The 21,747-nt window shown below is 47.3% G+C and overlaps 1 protein-coding gene across 3 annotated transcripts; it reads left to right on the top strand.

The window, feature by feature from the left end:
* Positions 1-902: 902 nt before the first annotated feature.
* On the top strand, positions 903-21,394 carry LOC134507750 (deleted in malignant brain tumors 1 protein-like). 3 transcript variants are annotated; one of them, XM_063318617.1, is made up of 14 exons: positions 903-1,041; positions 2,591-2,719; positions 4,201-4,336; positions 5,818-5,997; positions 7,950-8,273; positions 9,716-10,039; positions 11,439-11,762; positions 12,371-12,694; positions 13,153-13,476; positions 13,897-14,220; positions 16,188-16,511; positions 17,265-17,588; positions 19,913-20,236; positions 20,553-21,394. In XM_063318617.1, the coding sequence occupies exons 3-14, from the start codon at positions 4,321-4,323 to the stop codon at positions 20,561-20,563; spliced, it is 3,123 nt and encodes a 1,040-aa protein (XP_063174687.1). In that variant the 5' UTR covers positions 903-1,041; positions 2,591-2,719; positions 4,201-4,320; the 3' UTR covers positions 20,564-21,394. The 3 variants fall into 3 exon arrangements, with proteins under 3 accessions (XP_063174687.1, XP_063174688.1, XP_063174686.1); XM_063318618.1 differs by lacking the exon at positions 4,201-4,336; XM_063318616.1 differs by lacking the exons at positions 2,591-2,719; positions 4,201-4,336 and having other exon boundaries at positions 927-1,041.
* The last annotated feature ends 353 nt before the right edge of the window (positions 21,395-21,747 follow it).

Genomic DNA, 21,747 nt, shown 5'->3' on the forward strand with positions numbered 1-21,747 from the left:
GCAACTGAAAAGAGGGGGTCGAGGATTTTGTGGTGCAGTGGAGGTTGCATAGCAATTCTCCCAGCAACATATCACCTTCCCTTCAGGATATCCACCTTCTCAGCCAGGCCTGGGGCATCTTCCCCCTTAGACATCTCCAGTACGTGTGTCTGAGTGTGACACCTGGCTGCAGCTGCCTCCTAGGAGTGCTTGATGACCTCTGCTGAGCATACAAGGTATCTAAATGCATTTTCCGCATAGAGAAGCTGCCACGAGGTAGAGCCCAACCATGATTGCAGCATCATATCCCTGCTCAGCTGTGCGACTGTCTGGGTGATTCAGCCTCACAGGGGACCTTGGAGCCTGTCTGTCCCATCCAGGGACAGAGTATCCTGCCACTTTCACATCTGGCTTTGTCAAGACTGGGAGGAGGTCTCACACCAACCAAAAAGTTAACTGGGTTGTGAACACACACACAAACCAACAAAATTTGCAAAGCCTTCCCATCTCTTGGGACAAACTCAGGAGAAAAACGGGAAGAAACTTCCACTTTTGGAAGATGCTGTTTTCAGCAGTGGGAAAAGGTTTCTTAAATCCTCTCCTGCTGCGTCAGTGTCATCGGATCCTACCCATTTTCCCAGATAAACCTGAGCACTGATGCCATGTTTCTGAAGCGAGTCCTGCAAGACAACTTGCAAAACCCTGTCTTCCACCACCGATGTCACTGATAGTCCAGAAACAGCTGTCCAGAGAGGACTTGTTTGCTTAACAGCTTCCCGAAACAGCCCAGTTTCACAATCCCATGGCTTACGTGATGCTCATGGCACAAGGGCCGCTTCCTGGCAGAGGCTTGGCTTTTCGTACTTGCTGAGCACCTGCCATGGGGCACAGAAAGAGGTTTTTGGGGTGAAGGGGAGGAGCCACAACAAGGAGGACATCTCAAATAGCCAGTCCCTTGGGTGCATGTCCTGCCTCCTCCTTGCTCTGCTCTCCCGCGGAGACTAAAAGTGCACGGTATCTTTGCTACCAACATGAGGCTTGTTCTCCTGGCATGTCTCTGGGGTAAGTTTGGTGGGATTTTTTTTCTCTTTGCTTTTGGCTTGGCATCTCTTTGCCAGTGGTTCCTCTCTTCCACTATTGCTTCTTCTACAGCCTGCAGCACAAAGCAAATAGGACATTGTGAGGGACTGAAATGCAATCAGTGTCATCTGATCGGTAGCTGACAACTGAGTGTGGACACTCAGATCCCCTCAGATGTCACTAGACAGCCATAGGTGGACAGCTGGATGCTGCCCCACCGTGGCACCAACACCTAGACGCTTTGAGAAGTGTCTAATTTGGGAACTGAATCCCAGCCCTCACGAGCACAGACAGCAGCACACAGGTGGGGTTCCTTGCCCCTGTTTCTCTGCTGTGTAGATTCATCAAATCATAGAATGCTTTGGGTTGGAAGGGACCTTTAAAGGTCATCTAGTCCAACCTGCCCTGCAATGAGCAGGGAGGTCTACCTTCAACTAGATCAGGTTGCTCAGCACCCCGTCCCTGGTACATGAATAGGCACTTCAGGCTGACAAGGTGATATGTTTTTCGAATGCAGCTGGAACTTAGAGAGAGAAGGGTTATACAAATTAGGCATCTCTACCCATAAACCTTAAAAGTAGCTTAAAAAAAAAAAGGCAGATGGAAAAATGAATTAGCTGGGCAATAACTGTAATGCTTGTCCTGGTGTCAGCAGTTCTGCCCTTGCCCAAAGCTGTTGGTCAATGCTTGGGATCTTGCCAGACTGCTGCATTTGGGATAATATGGGGAGCTCGTCTATATTCTCTTCTGTGAAGACAGGCTGCAAGAGCTGGGGTTGTTCAGCCTGGAGAAGAGAAGGCTCCTGGGAGACCTTCTTGTGGCCTTCCAGTACCTAAAGGGGGCTTATAAGAAAGATGGGGACAAACTTTTTAGTAGGGCCTGTTGTGACAGGACAAGGGGTTCTGGTTTTAAACTGAAAGAGGGTAGGTTCAGACTAGCTATAAGGAAGAACTTAAGCTTGGACTGATGCATGTCTTTGAGAAAGCCATGGTCCTCGGTAGCCTGAGATGTGTTTTTATTCAAGCCTCTTTTTCTTCATTTGCCGGACCAGCTGTTGCAAAGAAGAGCTGCTACCCCTACCTTCACTCACCTTCCCTGCGCCTTGTCACCCACTCCTACCCTCCTTTTCTGCCAGGGATGTTCTCTCCTTGTCTCTCATCTCCAGAGGCTATCTTCACACTCTTCCTCGGCATGGGGAAGACAAAGGAGGGGTTACAAGTAGTCCCTGGCTCTAAAGAGCGGAGTAACTCAGAGCTGCACAAACTCTTGTCTGTCCAACGCACACTCCCCGGGACGAAAGACATTCCTTGCATCATCAAGATGTGTGCCTTCAGTGGTAAAACCTATTTTTTGTGTGTTCAGCTGAGCTCGTTTGCACCCACCTCTGTTTCTAGAGATGGTGCTGAGCAATGGTCCTGTGGGCCAACCTTGCCCAGATAGCTAATGCAACTGAAAAGAGGGGGTCGAGGATTTTGCGGTGCGGTGGAGGGTTCGTAGCAATTCTCCTAGCATTGCATTGTCTTCCCTTCAGGATATCCACCTTCTCAGCCAGGCCTGGGGCATCTTCTCCCTTAGACATCTCCAGTACATGTGTCGGAGTGTGACACCTGGCTGCAGCTGCCTCCTAGGAGTGCTTGATGACCTCTGCTGAGCGTACAAGGTATCTAAATGCATTTTCCGGATAGAGAAGCTGCCACGAGGTATGGCTCACCCATGATTGCAGCATCGTATCCCTGCTCAGCTGTGTGATGTCTCTGTGGTTTGTGTACCCCTGAGCCTCCACAGAACCTGCAGGGAAGCAGCTCCTTGCAGGGATGAGCTAACGTGTAAAGAGAGAGATATAAAACTGCAAGGTAAAACCACCAAAATCAGGACGAATTTTTTCCCCTCTTTTATTGTCAGGATGCTCAATGCATTAGTAGGCCTTAATTGCCCTGAACCTGGAGCCTACACCTACACCCACACTCTCTGTCCAGGGACTCCATTGTAGCCCATGGTTGGAATTCAGTCCTTACTTGAGCTCTGATGTGCGTGTGACTGTTCCCAGCCCTGTTGCTGAGTTTTTGCTTGGTTTTCCTGGGTCTGCCTTGGTCCTGGCTCCTTACCTTGTCTTCACCTGGTGATTGGTGGGTCTACTGTTGATAGGTCCCACTTCTATCATTATCCTGCTCTGCTCTTCTGGTGCTATGGGACTGTTCCCTGTGGGTGAGGTCATTGGTTTGTCCTCAGCTCCTGTCTTTTCTTCCTTTAGAAAACATCTCTGGTCTTATATACTATAGTCAAATACCTTCACTCATGTGCTGTGCTCAAAATGTCTGTGTGCCCTATTCAAGCACTTCCATTCAAGCCACATGTGGCTCATCCTACATCTAGTACAATTTGGCTTTCCTTCCCATCCTGTTCATGTGACAGATTTACGTCAATGCTGCAGCACAGCTTTGCCTGAACAAATTATGTTACGTGCTCTTAAGAAGACTTTAGAAAGGAGCAATGCAGCAGACTCCCCTCCTCCAAATACAGGGAGGGGTAATAAGCCAAGTCAGGATGCTTTCAAAAGCAGAGGGAGAGGTAGGAACAGAGGAATGCAGAGCTGCTACACTACTCAGCCAAAGACGTATTGTTTCCAGTAAGTGGGGACAAAGAAGATATATAGGGTTATATTCAAGGTCAGTAGGAATTGGATTGAAGGGTAAACAAGGAACTACAAACCCAATTGAAGCTGAAGCAAATAGTAAATAGCAGGGTCAGAACGCAAGCTGAAGGAACAATGGCTACTTGAGAAAGACATATCCTGATTGAAAATGTGAAATACTAAGGCATAGCAGGGAGGCTAATTTACACTTCTGGCAAAGATCTGGGCACAGAGGACTCAGTGGCTCCTTTCACAGATACAGAGGGTGTTGCTTATATTTTATCCACAGAAGGTAAGGTTTGTCCATTGTTGCTCTGATATCTCATGGAATCGCTCCTCTTGGCTTATGGCCTCTGTGCCTCTTGCAGGCTGCTCTGTTCCAAGCCTTTCTTCCCAGTTGGCCAGCTCATCTGTTCAATTTTCTTCATGGCATTTGATTCAGTAAGGTCCACTTCTTGACACTTTTTCTGTGCAAATATGACTCAAAATGTGCTTCCTCTTCCATCTAGTAGTCTTCCATATCCCCATAATGCAGAGAGGAGAAAAAAATAGGAGAGATCAAATAAATTGAACCACCCGAATATCTGCTGTCATCCAAAGAGTTTCTGCATTCAGTCTTGGTCTGTACCATGGTTTGGCTCAAAGGTAAGAGATACCAAAATGGCCAGGGACTTAGAACATATGATCAATAAGGAGAAGTCAAGAGAGCTGGTTTTGTTTCTTCTGAAGAAGGGAAAGCAAAGGATGATGAAATAGCAGCTTAGGAACACTTGAAGGTCAGCAGTAAAGATGACATACTAATAAAGCTTCTTGACAGGGGCAAGACAGGTAACAAGGCAATCAGGTGAGTCCTGCACCTTATATTGTTCCTCATGCTTCCAAATGTCCATGTTGGATATCTTCTGCAGTCAAGGCCAATCATACTATCACAGATGTCCAATAATTCATCCATGATTTCTGTCCACAAAAAAACTGGTCCATGGCATTGAAAGCATCTTCATCAGGCTGAATCTGAACTGGAGACTGTGAGTTTGACCCAGCAGGTCTCAGAAAGTCTGCTTTTCAGGAATTCACCAGTGAAAAACACTTCTCTAAGGGAAGACTTAGTCCTGAAAATAAACAAACTGCAGGCTAACTTAAAGTTTTTCTGAAAACAAACAATATTTTAATCACCAGTATTAAATACCAGGAATGTAGGTTCACCAGTGTTATTTATCCAAGCTGATGTTAAGCAGACTTATCTCTCCAGAGGCCTTGTTTGCCTTCTGCTCCATACTTCAACCTCTTACTTGCACACGCTGCATTGCTGTCCTCGGACAATGTCTCGCATTGAGCTCTTTGATCCTGAAGTTCTCATTATTGCAAGAGGTTTACAGTGACTTCATGAATGTGGCCCCAGCCAGTTCCTAAGAGACCCTTCCCCACCACCACTCAATGAAGGCCGTGTTTCTCTGTCCCCCAGTTCAGTTCAGGCGGGATTTAATCCACAGAGTCACTGAGGTGGGAAGGAACCTCTTCTTCCTCATCTAGTCCAGCCCCCTGCTCAAGCAGGGTCATCTGGAACAGGTTGCCAAGGACAATATCAAGTCAGGTTTTGGATATCTCCAAGGATGGAGACCCTACAACCTCTGTGGGCAGCTTGCTTTGGTGTCTGATCATTCTCACAGTAAAAAAAAAAAAGTGTTTTCTTGTTTTCCATACAATCCCTGTTCCTAGGCAGCATTTAAGAGTCAGAGGAACAAGCAGACACAGAGACCATTCCTACCTTTTCCAAGAGGTCTTCCTAGAGCACTGCCTGTTCACGAGCTAGTCCTGCCAGGAGAACCGCGGTTTTAGAAGTGCCGGAAACAGTTTGCTTTTGATAAAACAATAACAGTGCTTTCTAGCAGGGATTATTTTCCCTTGATATATTATTAATGAACAGAAGAGCATGGGAAGAGGGAAGTAGCGTAGGGATATGCAAGGAACAGGAGGGAGGGGGCCAGCACTGGAGGCTGAAGGGGGAGAGGTCAATTAAAGGGAGGAGTCAGGGTAAGGAATATTTGTCATCTACCTCCTTTCTTGGTCCTTACTGTCTTCTCTCCTGCCTCCCCAGGCAGTCATTAACTCTTTATCTCTCCTACAAGGACGATCTTCCTGCTCTACCCTGCCAACCAGACCTTCAGGAGCTGGATTGTATAAAGTCTCAGCTGCTACCATGGGACCGCCAGGAAATCTCCCATCCAGGGATGGCCATAGTGGGACCCTGGCTGCCTTCACTGGAATCAGAATGGAAACCGTGCTCTTCCTCTTAGCATGTCTTTGGGGTAAGTTTTCTCCTTTACTCCTGGAGAATGGGTTTCTAGATACAGCCTGATAATGGGACTCATGGTGGATTGAACCCTCTTGTATCCCCAGCCTTGGCGAGGAAACGGGTTTCGTGGCTGGAATAAAAGACTGAAGATCCAGGAAGCCTGGGGTTTAACTCCTGGCACTGGAAAAGGATTTAACATTTCTGAGACAAGAGAAGACAGTAGTAGAGATGATAATTTGTCTTCTGAAGGTCACCTAGAGATTTAGAGGCATTAACTGTGCAAACATACAGAGACAAACCCTGGGAACAAAACAAATGCAAGCATGAAGATAGAGCTTCCTTTGACTGATCTGTGTAATCCAGAACGTAGTCCATTATTTTCCCCCACCCTAGAATCTCAGTCTGTGTGGGAACCAGGACCTAAGAGTGAATAAGCATAGCTGACCTCCATTGCCTCCCTGTCAGAGTCAGTGCTTAATACAGCTGCATTTATATCCTGCAAATCAGCATAATCCAATAATTTAAACCAAAAAGTAGTAAAAGAATTGGATAAGGATTATCCCAAGACAGTGACGTTGTTTTTTAACAGAACCCGGTACAAGATGAGGATGTTTTAGGGGCTAAGATGAAGTAAAGGCTGTGACAGACCTGCAAATGATCAAGGGGGATGATCTGGGAATTTAAAGTTTGTTAGAAAAATATCCGTGCTTTCCAACAGCGTAGAAGAGTGGACCTGGCAAGCCTTAGGTGGCAACCCTTGCTCTAGAGCCTCTGATATAAGTGTAAAAGGGCCGTGGGGAGCAGCACTCAGGACGAAAGATGTAGACACAGTTTAAGCACCTGACAGGGCCTTTCTGAATAAGGATGGGTCTTTGGCATCTTCTTCCAGTAGCCTAGATTTTCCTTACACCCATAAAGAGAAAGAGGCCCTTCTCTACTTCAGGTCTTCCTCCCTTATGGATGGATGTTGACTGGAAACACCGTCTTTTCTGCATGATGTGGGAGTCCAGTTGTTTAGCACGGACAACACTGCAACTGTCAGCAGCTGGGAGGTGAATCCTACCCTATGGACTCTAGGCAGTTGCCTTAGTGTAGGCGCCAATAGCCATTTGATTTGCCTTAGTTTCTCAGTCCTGGACTCCAACTACTGCTCTGGAGGGTGAAGGTCTATAAATGGCACTCGAAACTTTTGTTTAGGTGAACAAACCATGCTCCACATGGCATCAAGTGAGCAAGCCCTGGATAGCAAAGTTCTGACAAATGTTGTGGCCAAGGATGTGGATATCCTAGTTTTTACTGAGAGAAGTGACCTGAAAGCTCTCTTCTACAACTTGCACAACACAAGGAGAGTGGCAGACCTCAGGAGGAACATTCACAGTCTTGTGTATGGAGCAGGGAGCTGCACAATGAAGGTGGGGAGGGATGATTTGAGACACATAGTGCGGCAGCAGCTCAGGTTGTACAGAGGCACTTACTCTGGGACCTCCGTCTTCCTACGGACCGTAATCTGAGGTTTTCTTTTCATCTTCCTGACTGTGTACAGGGTACAGTCTAGGGTTTCTGTGGTGCAGAGCTGTCACACACCATGTCAGAGTGTGCCTGGGATTGTTCCATGGCTGGAAATGATTGGTTCTCATCCAAGGTTTTAAATGTCTGATGTGTGTCTGGGAGGGACATATTAGTAGGAATCCCATTGTCAGATGACTAAGATCTTGCAGCTGCTTATAGAGATACAGAGATGTGTTAGAGGTCCTAACACTATCTGGGCAAGAAATTTACACCACTAATTAGCCAGCAACCTTTTCTTATAATGTTCCTGCTGGAAAAAAACTGGTGAGCATTCCATCAATCCTTCCCCAGTCAGATCAAAATGCAATTCCTGCAGGAAAAGGATGTTACATTCTCCACTCTCAGTCGAAACCTGTCTCATGCCCATTTTTCACCTTGGCTTGTTTTGGGATTCAGGTGTTGCCAACTCGGCTCCCATCAGACTTGTGAGTGGCCCAAGCCACTGCGCGGGGCGGCTTGAGGTGCTTTGGAAACAGGAGTGGGGAACCGTGTGTGATGATAACTGGGATCTGTCCGATGCCATGGTCGTATGCAGGCAGTTGGACTGCGGGAAAGCACTGTCAGCCCCTGGCTCGGCTCACTTTGGTGAAGGAACTGGTCGTATCTGGCTGGATGACATGAACTGCACCGGTACAGAAGCTGACCTTTCTGCCTGCAGGACCAGACCCTGGGGAGAACATAACTGCAATCATGGAGAGGATGCAGGTGTTGTGTGCTCAGGTAACTCACGTTTACACTGCTCCCCATGTGATCCCAGGAGGCTGTGCTGTGTAGAGGGAGGTTTTTAAGCCTGTTTGCAAAATTTTATTTCTCCCTCAGTGCTACCCTTAGGGCTCAGGATGGGGTTGACTGCTTCAGGCACTGGGTTCGGTCTCTTCTCCCAAGTAACAAGGGATAGAACAAGAGGAAATGGCCTCAGGTTGCACCAGGGGAGATTTAGGATGGATATTATGAAAAATTTCTACACCAAAAGGGTTATCAAATATTGGAACGGGCTACTCAGGGAACTGGTGGAGTCACCATCCCTGGAGGTATATAAAAAAAGGGTAGATGTGATACTGAGGGACATGGTTTAGTGATGGTTTTGTCAGTTGATGTTTGGACTCGATGATCTTAAAGGTCCCTTCCAACCTAGACAATTTTATGATTCTATGCCAAGGACAAGGTTACCCATCTCAGTTCTACCAGTTAAACAGTGTGTGTGGAGGGGTGATGGTGGTGTTTCTGCTAGCTTTGTTAGTGGGGCAGAACCAAGATCATAGGGGTTTTTTCCCCTGTTCCACACTATTCTTGCCTCTTACACCACCACCATGAAGTTACTGGGCAAGGAGAGTGAAGGATCCCCACCTGGAGACACATGCTTTCTGTGCACATATTTCACAGCTGAAATATGCCAGGGAAGTTCAGCATTTAAGTGGCTTCTTTCCATTTGTATTTTGTGACAATACTCTCTCCTCGAGGATGGGTTTATTCTCCAGACCGGGACTGTGGGTCACTTGTGTGGGAGCCACACCTAACTCGAATGTCACAGCATGATGCTAATGAATGCTGAGCTCCAGGAACAGGGTGGGGAAGGCCTGAACGTGTATCCTACCCCTCTACATCATGGTTAACTGGGGAGTAAAGCTTGATCAAATGAGCCATGGACCCCAGGAGATGGAAAGGGGATTGGGAGGTTGTCAGGCTGCCCATTGGCCTCTCTCAGGTCAGTATTTCCCAAACGCTGCTCCACTCAGCACTGCTGAATGCTTGTTTGGGCAATTGAATCCAATGCCAACATATGGCCAGCTGAGCAGCTCCACAGATGTCATTGACTAACTAGAATTTCAACATCCATCTCACATGAAGCCACCAACAGGTCCATAAGACATGTGGGTGTCTTGATCTGTAGTGAGTCCCCACCCATGGAGTAACGTCACAGCGGGAATTGCACAGTGCTGTTTCATATGCGATTCCCAATCTATGCTATTGATCTTTCTAATTCTGAGCTCTGAAACCACAGAGGAAGATACAGAACTTGGTCCTCATCAGCCTTCACCTTGTCAAGTCCTGACAGACTGGCAGAGAAATTTCCTTGCCTTTGAACTCTAGGCAATCTTTCCATGTGCAATCCCTGATCCTGTTTTTGTTGTTGCTTTTTTTTATTTTTTTTTTTAATGCAGAAATTAAAAAACCAATTAAGCTGCAATTAGTGAATGGTTCAAGTCGCTGTGCTGGGAGAGTGGAGGTGTTTTATGGCCAGCAATGGGGAACCGTCTGTGATGACAACTGGGATATAACTGATGCTGAAGTTGTATGCCGGCAGCTGGGCTGCGGGACCGCTTTGTCTGCTCCTTCCTCAGCTTACTTTGGGCGAGGGCCTGACCCCATTTGGCTCGATGATGTGGCCTGCAAAGGAACTGAAGCTGCCCTTTCTGAATGCAGTGCAAAACCTTGGGGAAGCCATAACTGTGCGCATGGAGAAGATGCTGGTGTTGTGTGCTCAGGTAAATCCCACTCTGCATGACACAAGTGGGTTTTTGTGGGGTGTGGGGAGATGCTGGAGGTGCTGTAGGAGGCCCTGTTCCCTTTAGAGCAGCACTAACCCCGACATCCAAGAGAACTGTAAGATAAAAAAGTGATTCATACTGTTTAGCCCTAGAGTTGTCTTGCCTCTTCTCCTACATTAAAATCCACCACCACATAAGCCACTGGTAAAAGACAGTGGTGCTGCAGGAATTGTTTGTAAGGCTCCCCATGCACATGTCTAGTGGATGCCTTGGTAGAGCATCCTCTCTCACTGCAGAGAGCAGTGGCTTTGGCAGCCCCAACACCTCATCCTCATGCCGGTAGACACAGTTCCTTATGAAGCTCCCCAAAACCTCTTGCATTGAGCGAGGTTCTTCCCATCCCCTGCATCATCCTTCCCCGTGTATTAGTATCAGGTCCTCCCATGTAACTGTAGTCCAAGGCTAAACCTCCAAGTCTCCCTTCATGATTCCCAGAAACACCTTCCCAGTTCACCAGCTGTCTGGTCAAGCAAGAGTCATCTTATGCCACAGCTGGATCACCATTAGGCATTTGCTGGTGTGCTAGTTATTATGAATATATTGATTGTTTAGACAACACTGGAAGGAGAAGAGCTGGTTTCTGCTTGCCTTTCCTGTAACAAGGTGCCAATTAGTTCCTTTCCTTTGTAACCAGAGTTTTGCAAAGTTTGTAGGGTCTTAATATATTGAGAAGTCCACATTTTGGTCATTGACTTGTCAGTAAAAACATCATTGACATGAGGCTGAGAGGCGCATAGAGATAAAGAGCATGAGAGTGATTCTGGCACCTCTAGGTATCTAGCACCTTCTAGTGTGTGTTAAGGGACCTGCGACATCTATAAAGGCCTGGCAGCAAGACACACAGCAGACCTGAAACCCCATGGAATGACAGACAGAGGCTAGAGCACCTTAAAAGCACTAGAAATCCATATTCAGACAAGACTGGGGCTTGTCCTCCACCATGCCAAATATATTTAAGTTTGTAAAATCCATTGCTGAGCAGCTCATGATGTGATGGTGGAAGAGGTGCTTGTGTTGCCTCTTTACACAATGTTTTCCCATGCAAAACTGTAAGAGATGCTAAGTTCATTGGCAGGTGGAGGACAGATACACCAGACCCTGCGCCAGATACTTTCTTGGGTTTGTTTTTTTTTTCTTTCTTTTTCTTTTTCTTTTTCTTTTTCTTTTTCTTTTTCTTTTTCTTTTTCTTTTTCTTTTTCTTTTTCTTTTTCTTTTTCTTTTTCTTTTTCTTTTTCTTTTTCTTTTTCTTTTTCTTTTTCTTTTTCTTTTTCTTTTTCTTTTTCTTTTTCTTTTTCTTTTTCTTTTTCTTTTTCTTTTTTTTTTTTTTCCTCTGTAGGCTTTGCAGAACCTGCCCCACTTCGATTAGTGGATGGATCGACCCACTGCTCTGGCAGAGTCGAAGTGTTTTATGGACAGCGCTGGGGAACTGTGTGTGATGACAACTGGGATTTGCTCGAGGCGGAAGTGGTGTGCAGGCAGCTGGGCTGTGGGAAGGCCTTGTTGGCTCCTCATGGGGCTTACTTTGGGCAAGGATCTGACCCCATTTGGCTTGATGATGTCAGCTGCACAGGGAAAGAAGCTGGTCTCTCCCAATGCAGAGCAACTCCTTGGGGAAGCCATAATTGTGGGCACGGAGAAGACGCTGGCGTGGTTTGTACAGGTACCCATCACTCATGGCATGTCATGGGGAAAGCTGTTTATGGGTGACCCTTTCAGGCAGATCCTGAAGGACATCCAGGTCTTCCAAAGAAAGTGAGACAGAATGCTTCAAAAGTGGGTTGACTTCACATCTGTGAAGGAAATAGGCGGCTCCAGTGAGATTTGTCTGGCCTGTCTCACAGTCCCCAGAACCAGATACCTGATGTTCACCAACACCAGAGCTAGAAAACTTCAACACCAGATAGTAGCAGTGGGCCAGTGTTAGTCCACAGGTCCCTGTCGCTTCCCAGCTCAGCTGGCCAGTGCAGTGCTACTCCCCCTAGTCTGCTCCACCACAATAAGAGGCTGCGGGCGTAGCTGTCGTCATCTGATGAGATAAAGGTTCAGAGCTGGCTGATTTTAGTATGGACTAGTCAACAAGAGAAGTCAGCTGGAGACCACTGCTCTAAGAAACTGAAACTACTGCAAGGGTCTGCTGAGCTGATAGGAAAAAAGGAGCAAAGTCATGCCAGACTGATGCAATCCAGGAGTGAGCAGCACAGTGCTCTACCCTGTTAACACAGACCAAAATACAACAGAAATGGAGGTCTTCATTATTTCTCAAAACAGGATTTGCTGAGCTGCTTCCAGTCCGGCTGGTGAACGGTTCGAATTTCTGCTCTGGGAGAGTCGAGGTGTTTCACAGCCAGAAGTGGGGAACTGTCTGTGACGACAGCTGGGATTTAACAGACGCTCAAGTGGTGTGCAGGCAGCTGGGCTGTGGGACAGCAGTCTCAGCCCCCGGCTCTGCTCGGTTTGGACAAGGAACTGGGCAAATTTGGCTGGATGATGTGAACTGTGCAGGGACTGAAACTGCCCTCTCTGATTGCCGGGCCAGACCCTGGGGAGACCACAACTGTAACCACGGAGAGGACGCTGGTGTGGAGTGCTCAGGTACCACTACTGCATGTCATGAAATGTGGGGTACTAGGGACAGCCTGTATTTGTAGGAAGGGTGCCAGCGTCCCTGGACCTCTCCTGTGGACGAGGGTGCCAGCAACTTTGTTGGCCAGTCCTGATGGACACACTTGTAGAGGCTCCTGAGTGGGGACTCATCACTATCAAATGCACTATTTCCTCCTCCCCATTTCAGTGCTCTACTGTTAGGGAAGTAACCTGGGTGCTCATCTGTCATCTGTGATCACCCTGCAGGTGACTGATTTATTGCAAAAGCTCCAGCCAAGGACGCGGGAGCAAGCTGTGAGGCCATAGGCATCTAGTGCCACTTTACACATCATGGATCCAAGCCCTGTTCAGTTCCAGACCCCTGCAAGAAGGGAGTTTTGCCCTCTCCAGAGAGCTCTGAGGTATGCAAAGCTCCTCGAACACTTTGCAATTGTGTTTTGGTCCAGGTGTTGTGGAACCTGCTCCTGTCCGGCTTGTGAACGGTCCAAATCATTGTGCTGGGAGAGTCGAGGTGTTTCATGACCAGCAGTGGGGAACCGTGTGTGACGATGGCTGGGATAAAAACGACGCCAGTGTTGTGTGCAGGCAGCTGGGCTGCGGAGCAGTGCTGTCAGCCCCTGGTTCAGCTCATTTTGGGCAAGGGCCTGACCCCATCTGGCTGGACGATGTGGATTGCTCAGGGAACGAAGCTGCCCTCTCTGAGTGTAGGGCCCAGTCTTGGGGGTCCCATAACTGCAAACATGGAGAAGATGCTGGTGTGGTGTGCTCAGGTAACATCTCTCTGTGTTCATCTGTATGACGGGGAAGGTTTTCTATTTCCAAGAGGGGTATTCATGCACCACCTCAGCAGTAGGATCTGTCTTGAAGTGTCCTGAATCCAGATTGCGAGCTCCCTTTCATGGTGGAGACCTGTTAAAAATTTCTCACTTTTCTTTGGGGTGTGTGTAGCTGTTTCTGTAACCAGAAGCTGTGTGCTATCGTTAGCTTGGATTTCTAACGTATTTTGCAGAACAAATTACGCTGTCTGTTGTCCACTTATCTCAGAATAAGACACTTGGGAAGATATCCCAACGTTATGCAACTCAATAAATACATCCTGGATGTCAGTAGGCTCAAATACATTTTATCTTACTTTTAATCACACAAATGGCAACTTAACGTATATCCCTGCCCTTGTTTTTTTTCTTCAGATACACTAAGAATAGCTCCGCTGCGATTAATGAATGGACCAAATCGTTGCAGTGGGAGGGTGGAAGTTTTTTATGGCCAGGAGTGGGGAACGGTATGTGATGACAGCTGGGATATAAGTGATGCTGAAGTTGTTTGCCAACAGCTGGGCTGTGGGAGAGCACTAGCCACTCCAGTCTCTGCTTCTTTCGGAGAAGGATCTGGCCCTATTTGGTTGGATGATGTGAACTGCACAGGGACTGAAACTGCCCTCTCCAAATGTGAAACCACTCTATGGGGAGTCCATAACTGTAACCATAGAGAAGATGCTGGTGTTGTGTGCTTGGGTAAGTCTCATGTGTTTCACCAGATGCTCAACTTTTGGGGCATGTGGAGGGATGTTTGAAATGCTGTGGGGTACCCTTTCCCCGTCTTATGATGCTAAAACCACAGCACTGTCCAGAGAAAGTGCTTCAAGCAGGGATGTGGGTAAATCATCTGTGTTCCCCTCTCCTTCCTGTTCAAAAGCTAATCATGACGCATGAAGTGGTGCTGCACTCCAGCCTGCTGCTGACTCTGCAGAGAATTTAAATTTGGGACTCTTTCCCATGTAAGTTACCAGTAAACCCAGTAGCATTGCGGGACTGGTGTGATTCTCCCTGTTACAGAGGGTATAGAGTCACTTGGACTCTTTGCTGCCAATGACAATCCCAATGAATTTATCACACTTGAAAAAATCAAGATACACAGCCCATCTTTCTTTCTCTTTCCACTTCCAGACAAGAATATGAAAAAATCTTACAGAACCCCACTTAATCTACCTCTCTTCCTCCTTCATTTGCTAGAATCACCTTATGAGACCTTTTTTCACCAATGTTTTTCCAGTGTCTTCTCTGAAACCCCCCCAGCCGAGACAAATTTTCTCAAAGTGTTGCAGCACTGCACTTTGTTGCCACTAGAGGGAAACCCTGAGCTCACTATCATTTCCCAGCATTTACTTTGCAGTGCACACTACTACCATTTATTTTTTGCATCTACCTTTTATTAAGACTGTTACATCCCTTTTCCATTACCTCAGCCTCGTCCCATTTCCCTCTTGAGACACATTTTAAAGCTTCTTTTCATTCCTGTCATTCTCTGTTTTCTCCTTAACTGTTGGGCATGTTTCTTTTAGTCGGTTATGCCAGCTGAGGCTTTGCCAGTGCTGAGTAGCTCTGGAGGCTTGGTTTGCATAACTTGCAGTCATCACTCCAATTTATACATGTCCATGTCTTTCTCAGAACAGCCTGACACAGTAGAGTGTCACTCTCAATCCTTTATATCCCTAAAATCCCTTTGGGAAGACTTGTTGCTTGATTCATTCTTCTTCATCCTCTATATGATCATTTTACCTCCCAGAAGCGGTGAAGTTTTGCCTTGCCCTTGCAGGAGAGAAGCTGATTTCCTCTGATTACTTGCCCACATCTTGAAAACATCCAGTGGATTCATTGACTAAACACAGACACCTGTCTCCGGATTAAACACCCTGCTGCCCCTTTGCAGCCAGTGAGGACTGAGTCAGTGCAGTCAATGGCAGTATTTGGCCGATCCTGATGTAGATGCCCAAAGCAGATAAAAGAAGCTGCAACCCAGCAGTGCTCATTTCCTTCCATTGACTATAAAGGGTACCGAGGGTCCACAGCAGAGTAGTAAAAGTGAGGTTCAGCTGCCTAAACATAGGCGTCTAGTGTCATCTGAGATGTCCCACTATATCCTGCCCAGACTCGAATTGCAGATCCAGAAGGGCACCAATCTCCTTTGAGTCCTGCGTCAAGTCTAACTCCGTTGGGTTGTCTGGGATTCCCTGGGCATCTTGGATGGCACCAGGTACCAATGCTCATCCCATTAGCCCCTTTATGTTTATCCTTATGTTTATGCTTAAGGGCTCTGAGACTAGCCGAGATGAATCATATCCCAGTTTTCTCATGGTTCTGCTTTCTTGCTAAAGCAAGAAGCCTTGCTTGCTAAAGGCTAAGACGCCCTTCTTGCTAAAGTCCTTTCTCTTGGTCAGTAAAGTTACTTGCACTTGCTGTCTGGGCACAGGTATCTTTCCAGACAAAGACAGGGAGGAAAGAGGTCTTCGGTTTTGGACAGCACTTTTCCTTGACTTTGGGGGCAAGAGGAGGGAAAACAACCATGTTGAACTTTCTGTCTCCGTGTTGCTTCTTCCTGTAGGTCATGCTAAACCAATGGGTACACACTGCGTTTGCTGACGTGACTAGCAGCAACCTTTTTGCCAGAATAAAACTTCCTTGGTCTTACTTTTTTCGTTCAGGTGTTCCAGAACCATCCCCGATCCGACTAGTGAACGGTTCGAATTTCTGCTCTGGGAGAGTCGAGGTGTTTCATGGCCAGAAGTGGGGAACTGTCTGTGACGACAGCTGGGATTTAACAGACGCTCAAGTGGTGTGCAGGCAGCTGGGCTGTGGGACAGCAGTCTCAGCCCCCGGCTCTGCTCGGTTTGGACAAGGAACTGGGCAAATTTGGCTGGATGATGTGAACTGTGCAGGGACTGAAACTGCCCTCTCTGATTGCCGGGCCAGACCCTGGGGAGACCACAACTGTAACCACGGAGAGGACGCTGGTGTGGAGTGCTCAGGTACCACTATGCCATATAATCTGGGGTGCAATGGGGGCTACGTTTCAGGAAGAGTTGTCTGTGGCCCTGGGGGACACATTTTACCACGATGTTGCTTTTAGATGAGATACAGAAGGAGTGAATCCAGTGCTATTTTAGATTTCTTAAGGGTTACAAGACCCTGTGCTTAATATGAGAGAATCCAGTGCTCCTCCAGAGCAGCAGCTGGAAACCAAGAAGAAATTGGCTCACAAAATGGGCAGGTGCATTTAGGTAGTTAAAATCCCATCTGCAGTATGGGCCAAGCAAGGAGAAGGCAGGCCCAGCTGCTGTGGGGTGTCATCAGTGGGTGGTGTGCAGGAGGGTTTTGTTGAGTAATGAGGTAAAGGGCACTCTAGAATCAGAATGGTACAGCTGTGACAGAGATCTGTGCCACAATGGCTGGGGAATATTCCTGGGAAGGTGATTTGGGGAGGAAAAACAAGGGAGACAGGCTGCCCTGGCCCTTCTTGACCTGGCTACACAGAACTCCCATTTTCTGTCCACATCTGCAGCTTCCCTTAGGGCCCTGAGCCAAGAGTTCAGCTCCTTGAAGCTCTTTCCAGTAATAATCTGCTGATGATTGTATCATCTAGGTAGCAAACCTTACATGCTCCGGTGATCAACATCCATGTCTACAAATTTTTTTGGAAGAAGACCCCATGAGGAGGGGTTTTTGCCCTCTCAGAGCTATGCAAAGCTCCTCGAACACTTTGCAATTGTGTTTTGGTCCAGGTGTTGTGGAACCTGCTCCTGTCCGTCTCGTGAACGGTCCAAATCATTGTGCTGGGAGAGTCGAGGTGTTTCATGACCAGCAGTGGGGAACCGTGTGTGACGATGGCTGGGATAAAAACGACGCCAGTGTTGTGTGCAGGCAGCTGGGCTGCGGAGCAGTGCTGTCAGCCCCTGGTTCAGCTCATTTTGGGCAAGGGCCTGACCCCATCTGGCTGGACGATGTGGATTGCTCAGGGAACGAAGCTGCCCTCTCTGAGTGTAGGGCCCAGTCTTGGGGGTCCCATAACTGCAAACATGGAGAAGATGCTGGTGTGGTGTGCTCAGGTAACATCTCTCTGTGTCTCAGTCTCAATGTCATTGGGAAGGTAAACATGGAGGAAAGATTTTCACCCTCAGTGGAAAGTCTTCTCTGAGCTCATGTTGCTCCTGGTGTGTGCTGTTAATCATAAACCCATTCTTGTGTAATCTTTCATTCATCTCAGTGGGCCGTCTGGCCCAAATCACGACATTTATGCAATGCTTATGGCCCTGGCCACAGTCAGCAGTCACCACTGGAAGCTGATCCAGAATCATGGAGTTATCATCAGCAAGCCCCAGGCTGTATCAAGGTTTGTATTCCATGTTTCAGCTCCTGAGGGCTCCAAGGCTTTTCCAGGGCTGGACAGGTCCCAGAAATATCCCATTCCTGCTGAGGTATGGGCTTGTGGTGTCATACAGACAGTCACCTCCGAGACTACGCTTATACATGAAGATCACACGTAAACCTAAGCAGTGTTGTCAGCAAGCCTTCGTCTCTGGCTCATTGAGAAGTCCATTTCACTCTATGATGAGAAGCAATAAAATATCCCATTTCAGGATTCATAGATAATTTTAGAAACCTGAAACCACTGAATGTGTCTACAGCACTTGTATCTACGTGCTCTTTCAGTTTTCTCTCCAGTGTCTCTTGCAATCTGTGGTCCTGAAGAAATCTCTTGCTTTGTTAAGAGCAATTGGGAGGCTTGTAGGCTATTTCAGGTTGAAGGGACCGCAGGCACCAGTCACCTGATCAACGTGAGGTCAGCTATGAGGTCAGATCAGCAGAGCTCTATCCAGGCTCAAAAAAACCTAGTCTAATAGTCTTCCAGGGCAATCCTAAACAATCTCAATATTTTCTTTAAAATCAGGCATCTTGTTTTCTCAACCTGTAGGCATTCTTTTCTACATTTCTGGGATGTCAGAGTGAGAAGCTGGCAGAGCTTTCCTGGAGTCCCTCCTTCCTTCCATGAAGAGCTTTGGGAAACTTCAGGAGAATTCAATGCTCTTTTAGGAGGAGTCATCTCCCCTGCCATCATAGAATCATAGAATCATAGAATCATAGGGTTGGAAGGGACCTCTGGAGATCATCTAGTCCAATCCCCCTGCCACAGCAGGGTCACCTAGAGCAGGTGGCACAGGAACGCATCCAGGTGGGTTTTGAATGTCTCCAGAGTTGGAGACTCCACCACCTCTCCGGGCAGCCTGTTCCAGTGCTCTGCCACCCTCAAAGTAAAGAAATTCCTTCTCATGTTCAGGTGGAACTTCCTATGGTCAAGTCTGTGCCCATTACCTCTTGTCCTGTCTCCAGGCACCACTGAAACGTAGCAAACTACATGCCTGCAGCTGAGCTGGTTGAAATGCTGTCACCCAGTGCTAGGTTCTCAGCTACGGATATGACAGACCCTTTGTTAAAAACCTGATTTTAACCTTTCCTTTTGACTAATTTTATTTGGCACACTGGTCCAGTGCAGGAAAGTGTTGGATGATGCATTCATGACCATTTATCGTCCAGTTAAACTGGCTTTACCACCCATGAGAGTTGTCAAGGAAGTCTATTAATATAAATTACCATAATCTGCTTTCTCCTAGCAAATTATCCAGAACACATATGGTGAATATTGCAATAACTGCGGTAAAATGTGTAACGCCAAAAGAAAGTTTCAGGAATATGGGCATTGTCCGGTCTGTTCATATTACGAAGTTCACATGTGTGACCCAGTTTATTTGAGCATGTGTCATGTTCCTGGAGATAGGAGTGATGGGTATGTCCCTGGACGTACCTAATGCTATATAAGACACCTGACAGTATGCGGACACCTATGTGGGACTGGCTGATATGACCTGGAGCTATGAGACCCACACCCTTCTGACATGACAGCTGGAGGATGGCAAGGATGTCCCATCACATCTCAGATGGGAAACGACACCTAATTGGAGGCTCTTGAATTGCTCCCTTTGTACAGGTTTTGTCTGTAGACAACATTAGATTTTTGTTTCAGAGCTCAGTCCAGCAGACTGCTATTTATACAGAGCAGGCGCAGGGTCCCATGTCACCGGAATCAGCAGCGATTCAAACAAACCATTTGAAACATACCTTAGCATGCCTTAGTGGCTGGGAGCCTGAAGTATCACTCCCAGTCCTTACTGGGGTGTTTCTGCCAGTCTGCAGGCAGCGCAGAGCGACGCAGTCTTTGGAGCAACCCTGAATGGACACCCAAAATGTCCTCTTTAGCCATCTGTTCTTCATCCATGGGACAGCCTGGTTGGCACTTATCCCCTACAATGTGCCAGCAGGGTTCAGGTGCAGTGTATTTGTGTTCATTTGTCCTTTTTGATTGCTTTCTGTGCAGGTACTCCAGAAGTGCCTCTGCTCCGGCTGGTGAATGGCCCCACTCGTTGTGCTGGAAGAGTTGAGGTGTTTCATAGCCAGCAGTGGGGGACAATCTGCGACGACAGCTGGGACTTGAGTGAGGCTGCAGTCGTGTGCCAGCAGCTGGGCTGTGGGACGGCCCTATCTGCCCCTGGTTCAGCGTATTTTGGGCAAGGTTTTGGCCGTATCTGGTTGGACGATGTGAAATGCTCTGGACGAGAAGCAGCTCTCTCTGAGTGTGCGGCAAGGCCTTGGGGAGTCCACAACTGTAATCATGGAGAAGATGCAGGCATCGTATGCTCAGGTAACCTTTATCCATGTCCCATCCTACTAGGAGTTACATTAATCTTCTAGGCTGGATGTTGGGGCTGGTGGGTCTTTGTCCTTTCCCAGTTTAACCCTCTTGTCTTAGACAATTTCAAGAGTGTGACATTGGAGATGTGGAGTTGGAGTTTGGTGTTTTGAGGGATGATTCCCATCTCTCCATGTGGCAGCACATTTTTCCTATTTGCATTTTTTAAATAACATTTAATATTATAGGCACACTAGTAACGTTCAGTGGCTTGACAGGCTAAAGCAAGCTGCTTTTACAGGTCTTGATTGCATACGTTTCCTTCCAGGTGGGATCTAAACCTCACAGATGTTCCAGAGTGGAGAAGAGAGATGATATTTACAGCCAACATGAGTACGACATTCCTTTAACCCCCCAAAAAAGTGGTTTCTGAAGTCCAAAGAGCATGCAATACAGAAGCAAACAACTGAGACTCAGATCTATCACATTCAAATGCAAACACCCAACTGACGTACCCAAATCGGGGGCATCTTTGCCCTGGGACCCTATTCAGTTAATGAAGAGAGAGAGGCACTTGCACAGAGCAACACAGCCCAGCTACCCTCTGAATCACCTCAGATGACTCTCACTCCCCTGGCTGTAGAAGGAACTTTGGGTGATGTGTCTAATTTGGGTACCTCTGTGGATGCCTTCATGTGGTCCCACTGGCCACAATTCCGGCCACAAGACAAGTTTACAGGCATCATATCTCAAGGGTGGAGGGAATACTTGGAGAACATTGCTGAGCACCCGAAGTCAACTTGAATCCTTGAAACATCTCACATTAGCATGCCTTCCCTGCCCAATAGGTCATACAGTTCCATGCCAGTTCATCCTCTCCTGCCAATATTGTCTCTAATCCACAAAAGTTGTCTTGTGCTGATGGTAGGGACACAATACATAAACATTTGGCTCTTGCTGTGTGGGCTTGGACAGGCCTGGGTAGCCAGCACCCTTCCCCCATAAGTGTTCAGTTACTGCAGTGAAGTCCTCACATAGCTCTCCCTCTCCTCAGTAAGACACACTGAAACCTCGTGGCTCTCTGAGATATTCCTTCCAAGCCTTAAACCATTTCTGTGCCTCTTCTCATCTTCTGTTTTAAACAAATATGAATGTAGACATGTACCTGAACTTCCTGTTCTGTGAGTCTGTGTGATGCTCTGTGTTGTGGTCAGATTCACCTCATTTCTGCCCTCCCCAAAGCCACACTGAACTAGGGCACCTCCCAAAAGTACAATGATATGAGCTGCTTTAGACTGACTTTGCAATGGGGTAAACTGGTCTGGGGGGAGGTGGGGGAGAGGACCCAGTCATCTGTCCTTCCCATAAAACTAGCTTGAGGTGGCCAACTAACTTGGAGACACCCGATGTCAATATTGAGCTAAAGACCTTTGCTCTTTGCTTCATTGGGATTAAAGCATTTGCGTTGTGCTGACAGGCGCAAAGCACATTGCTTTTTGGAAAGTTCTGTGTTGGAGGCTAAG

Source organism: Chroicocephalus ridibundus, chromosome 27, assembly GCF_963924245.1.
Source record: "Chroicocephalus ridibundus chromosome 27, bChrRid1.1, whole genome shotgun sequence".
In the NCBI taxonomy this organism is placed as follows: Eukaryota; Metazoa; Chordata; class Aves; order Charadriiformes; family Laridae; genus Chroicocephalus; species Chroicocephalus ridibundus.

Bases quoted from the DNA above. Each gene is read 5' to 3' on its own strand.
- LOC134507750 (XM_063318616.1), top strand. From the start codon at position 1,011: ATGAGGCTTGTTCTCCTGGCATGTCTCTGGG. The intron at 12,695-13,152 runs GTACCACTACTG...GTTTTGGTCCAG, and splicing joins CGCTGGTGTGGAGTGCTCAG to GTGTTGTGGAACCTGCTCCT. The intron at 13,477-13,896 runs GTAACATCTCTC...TTTTTTCTTCAG, and splicing joins TGCTGGTGTGGTGTGCTCAG to ATACACTAAGAATAGCTCCG.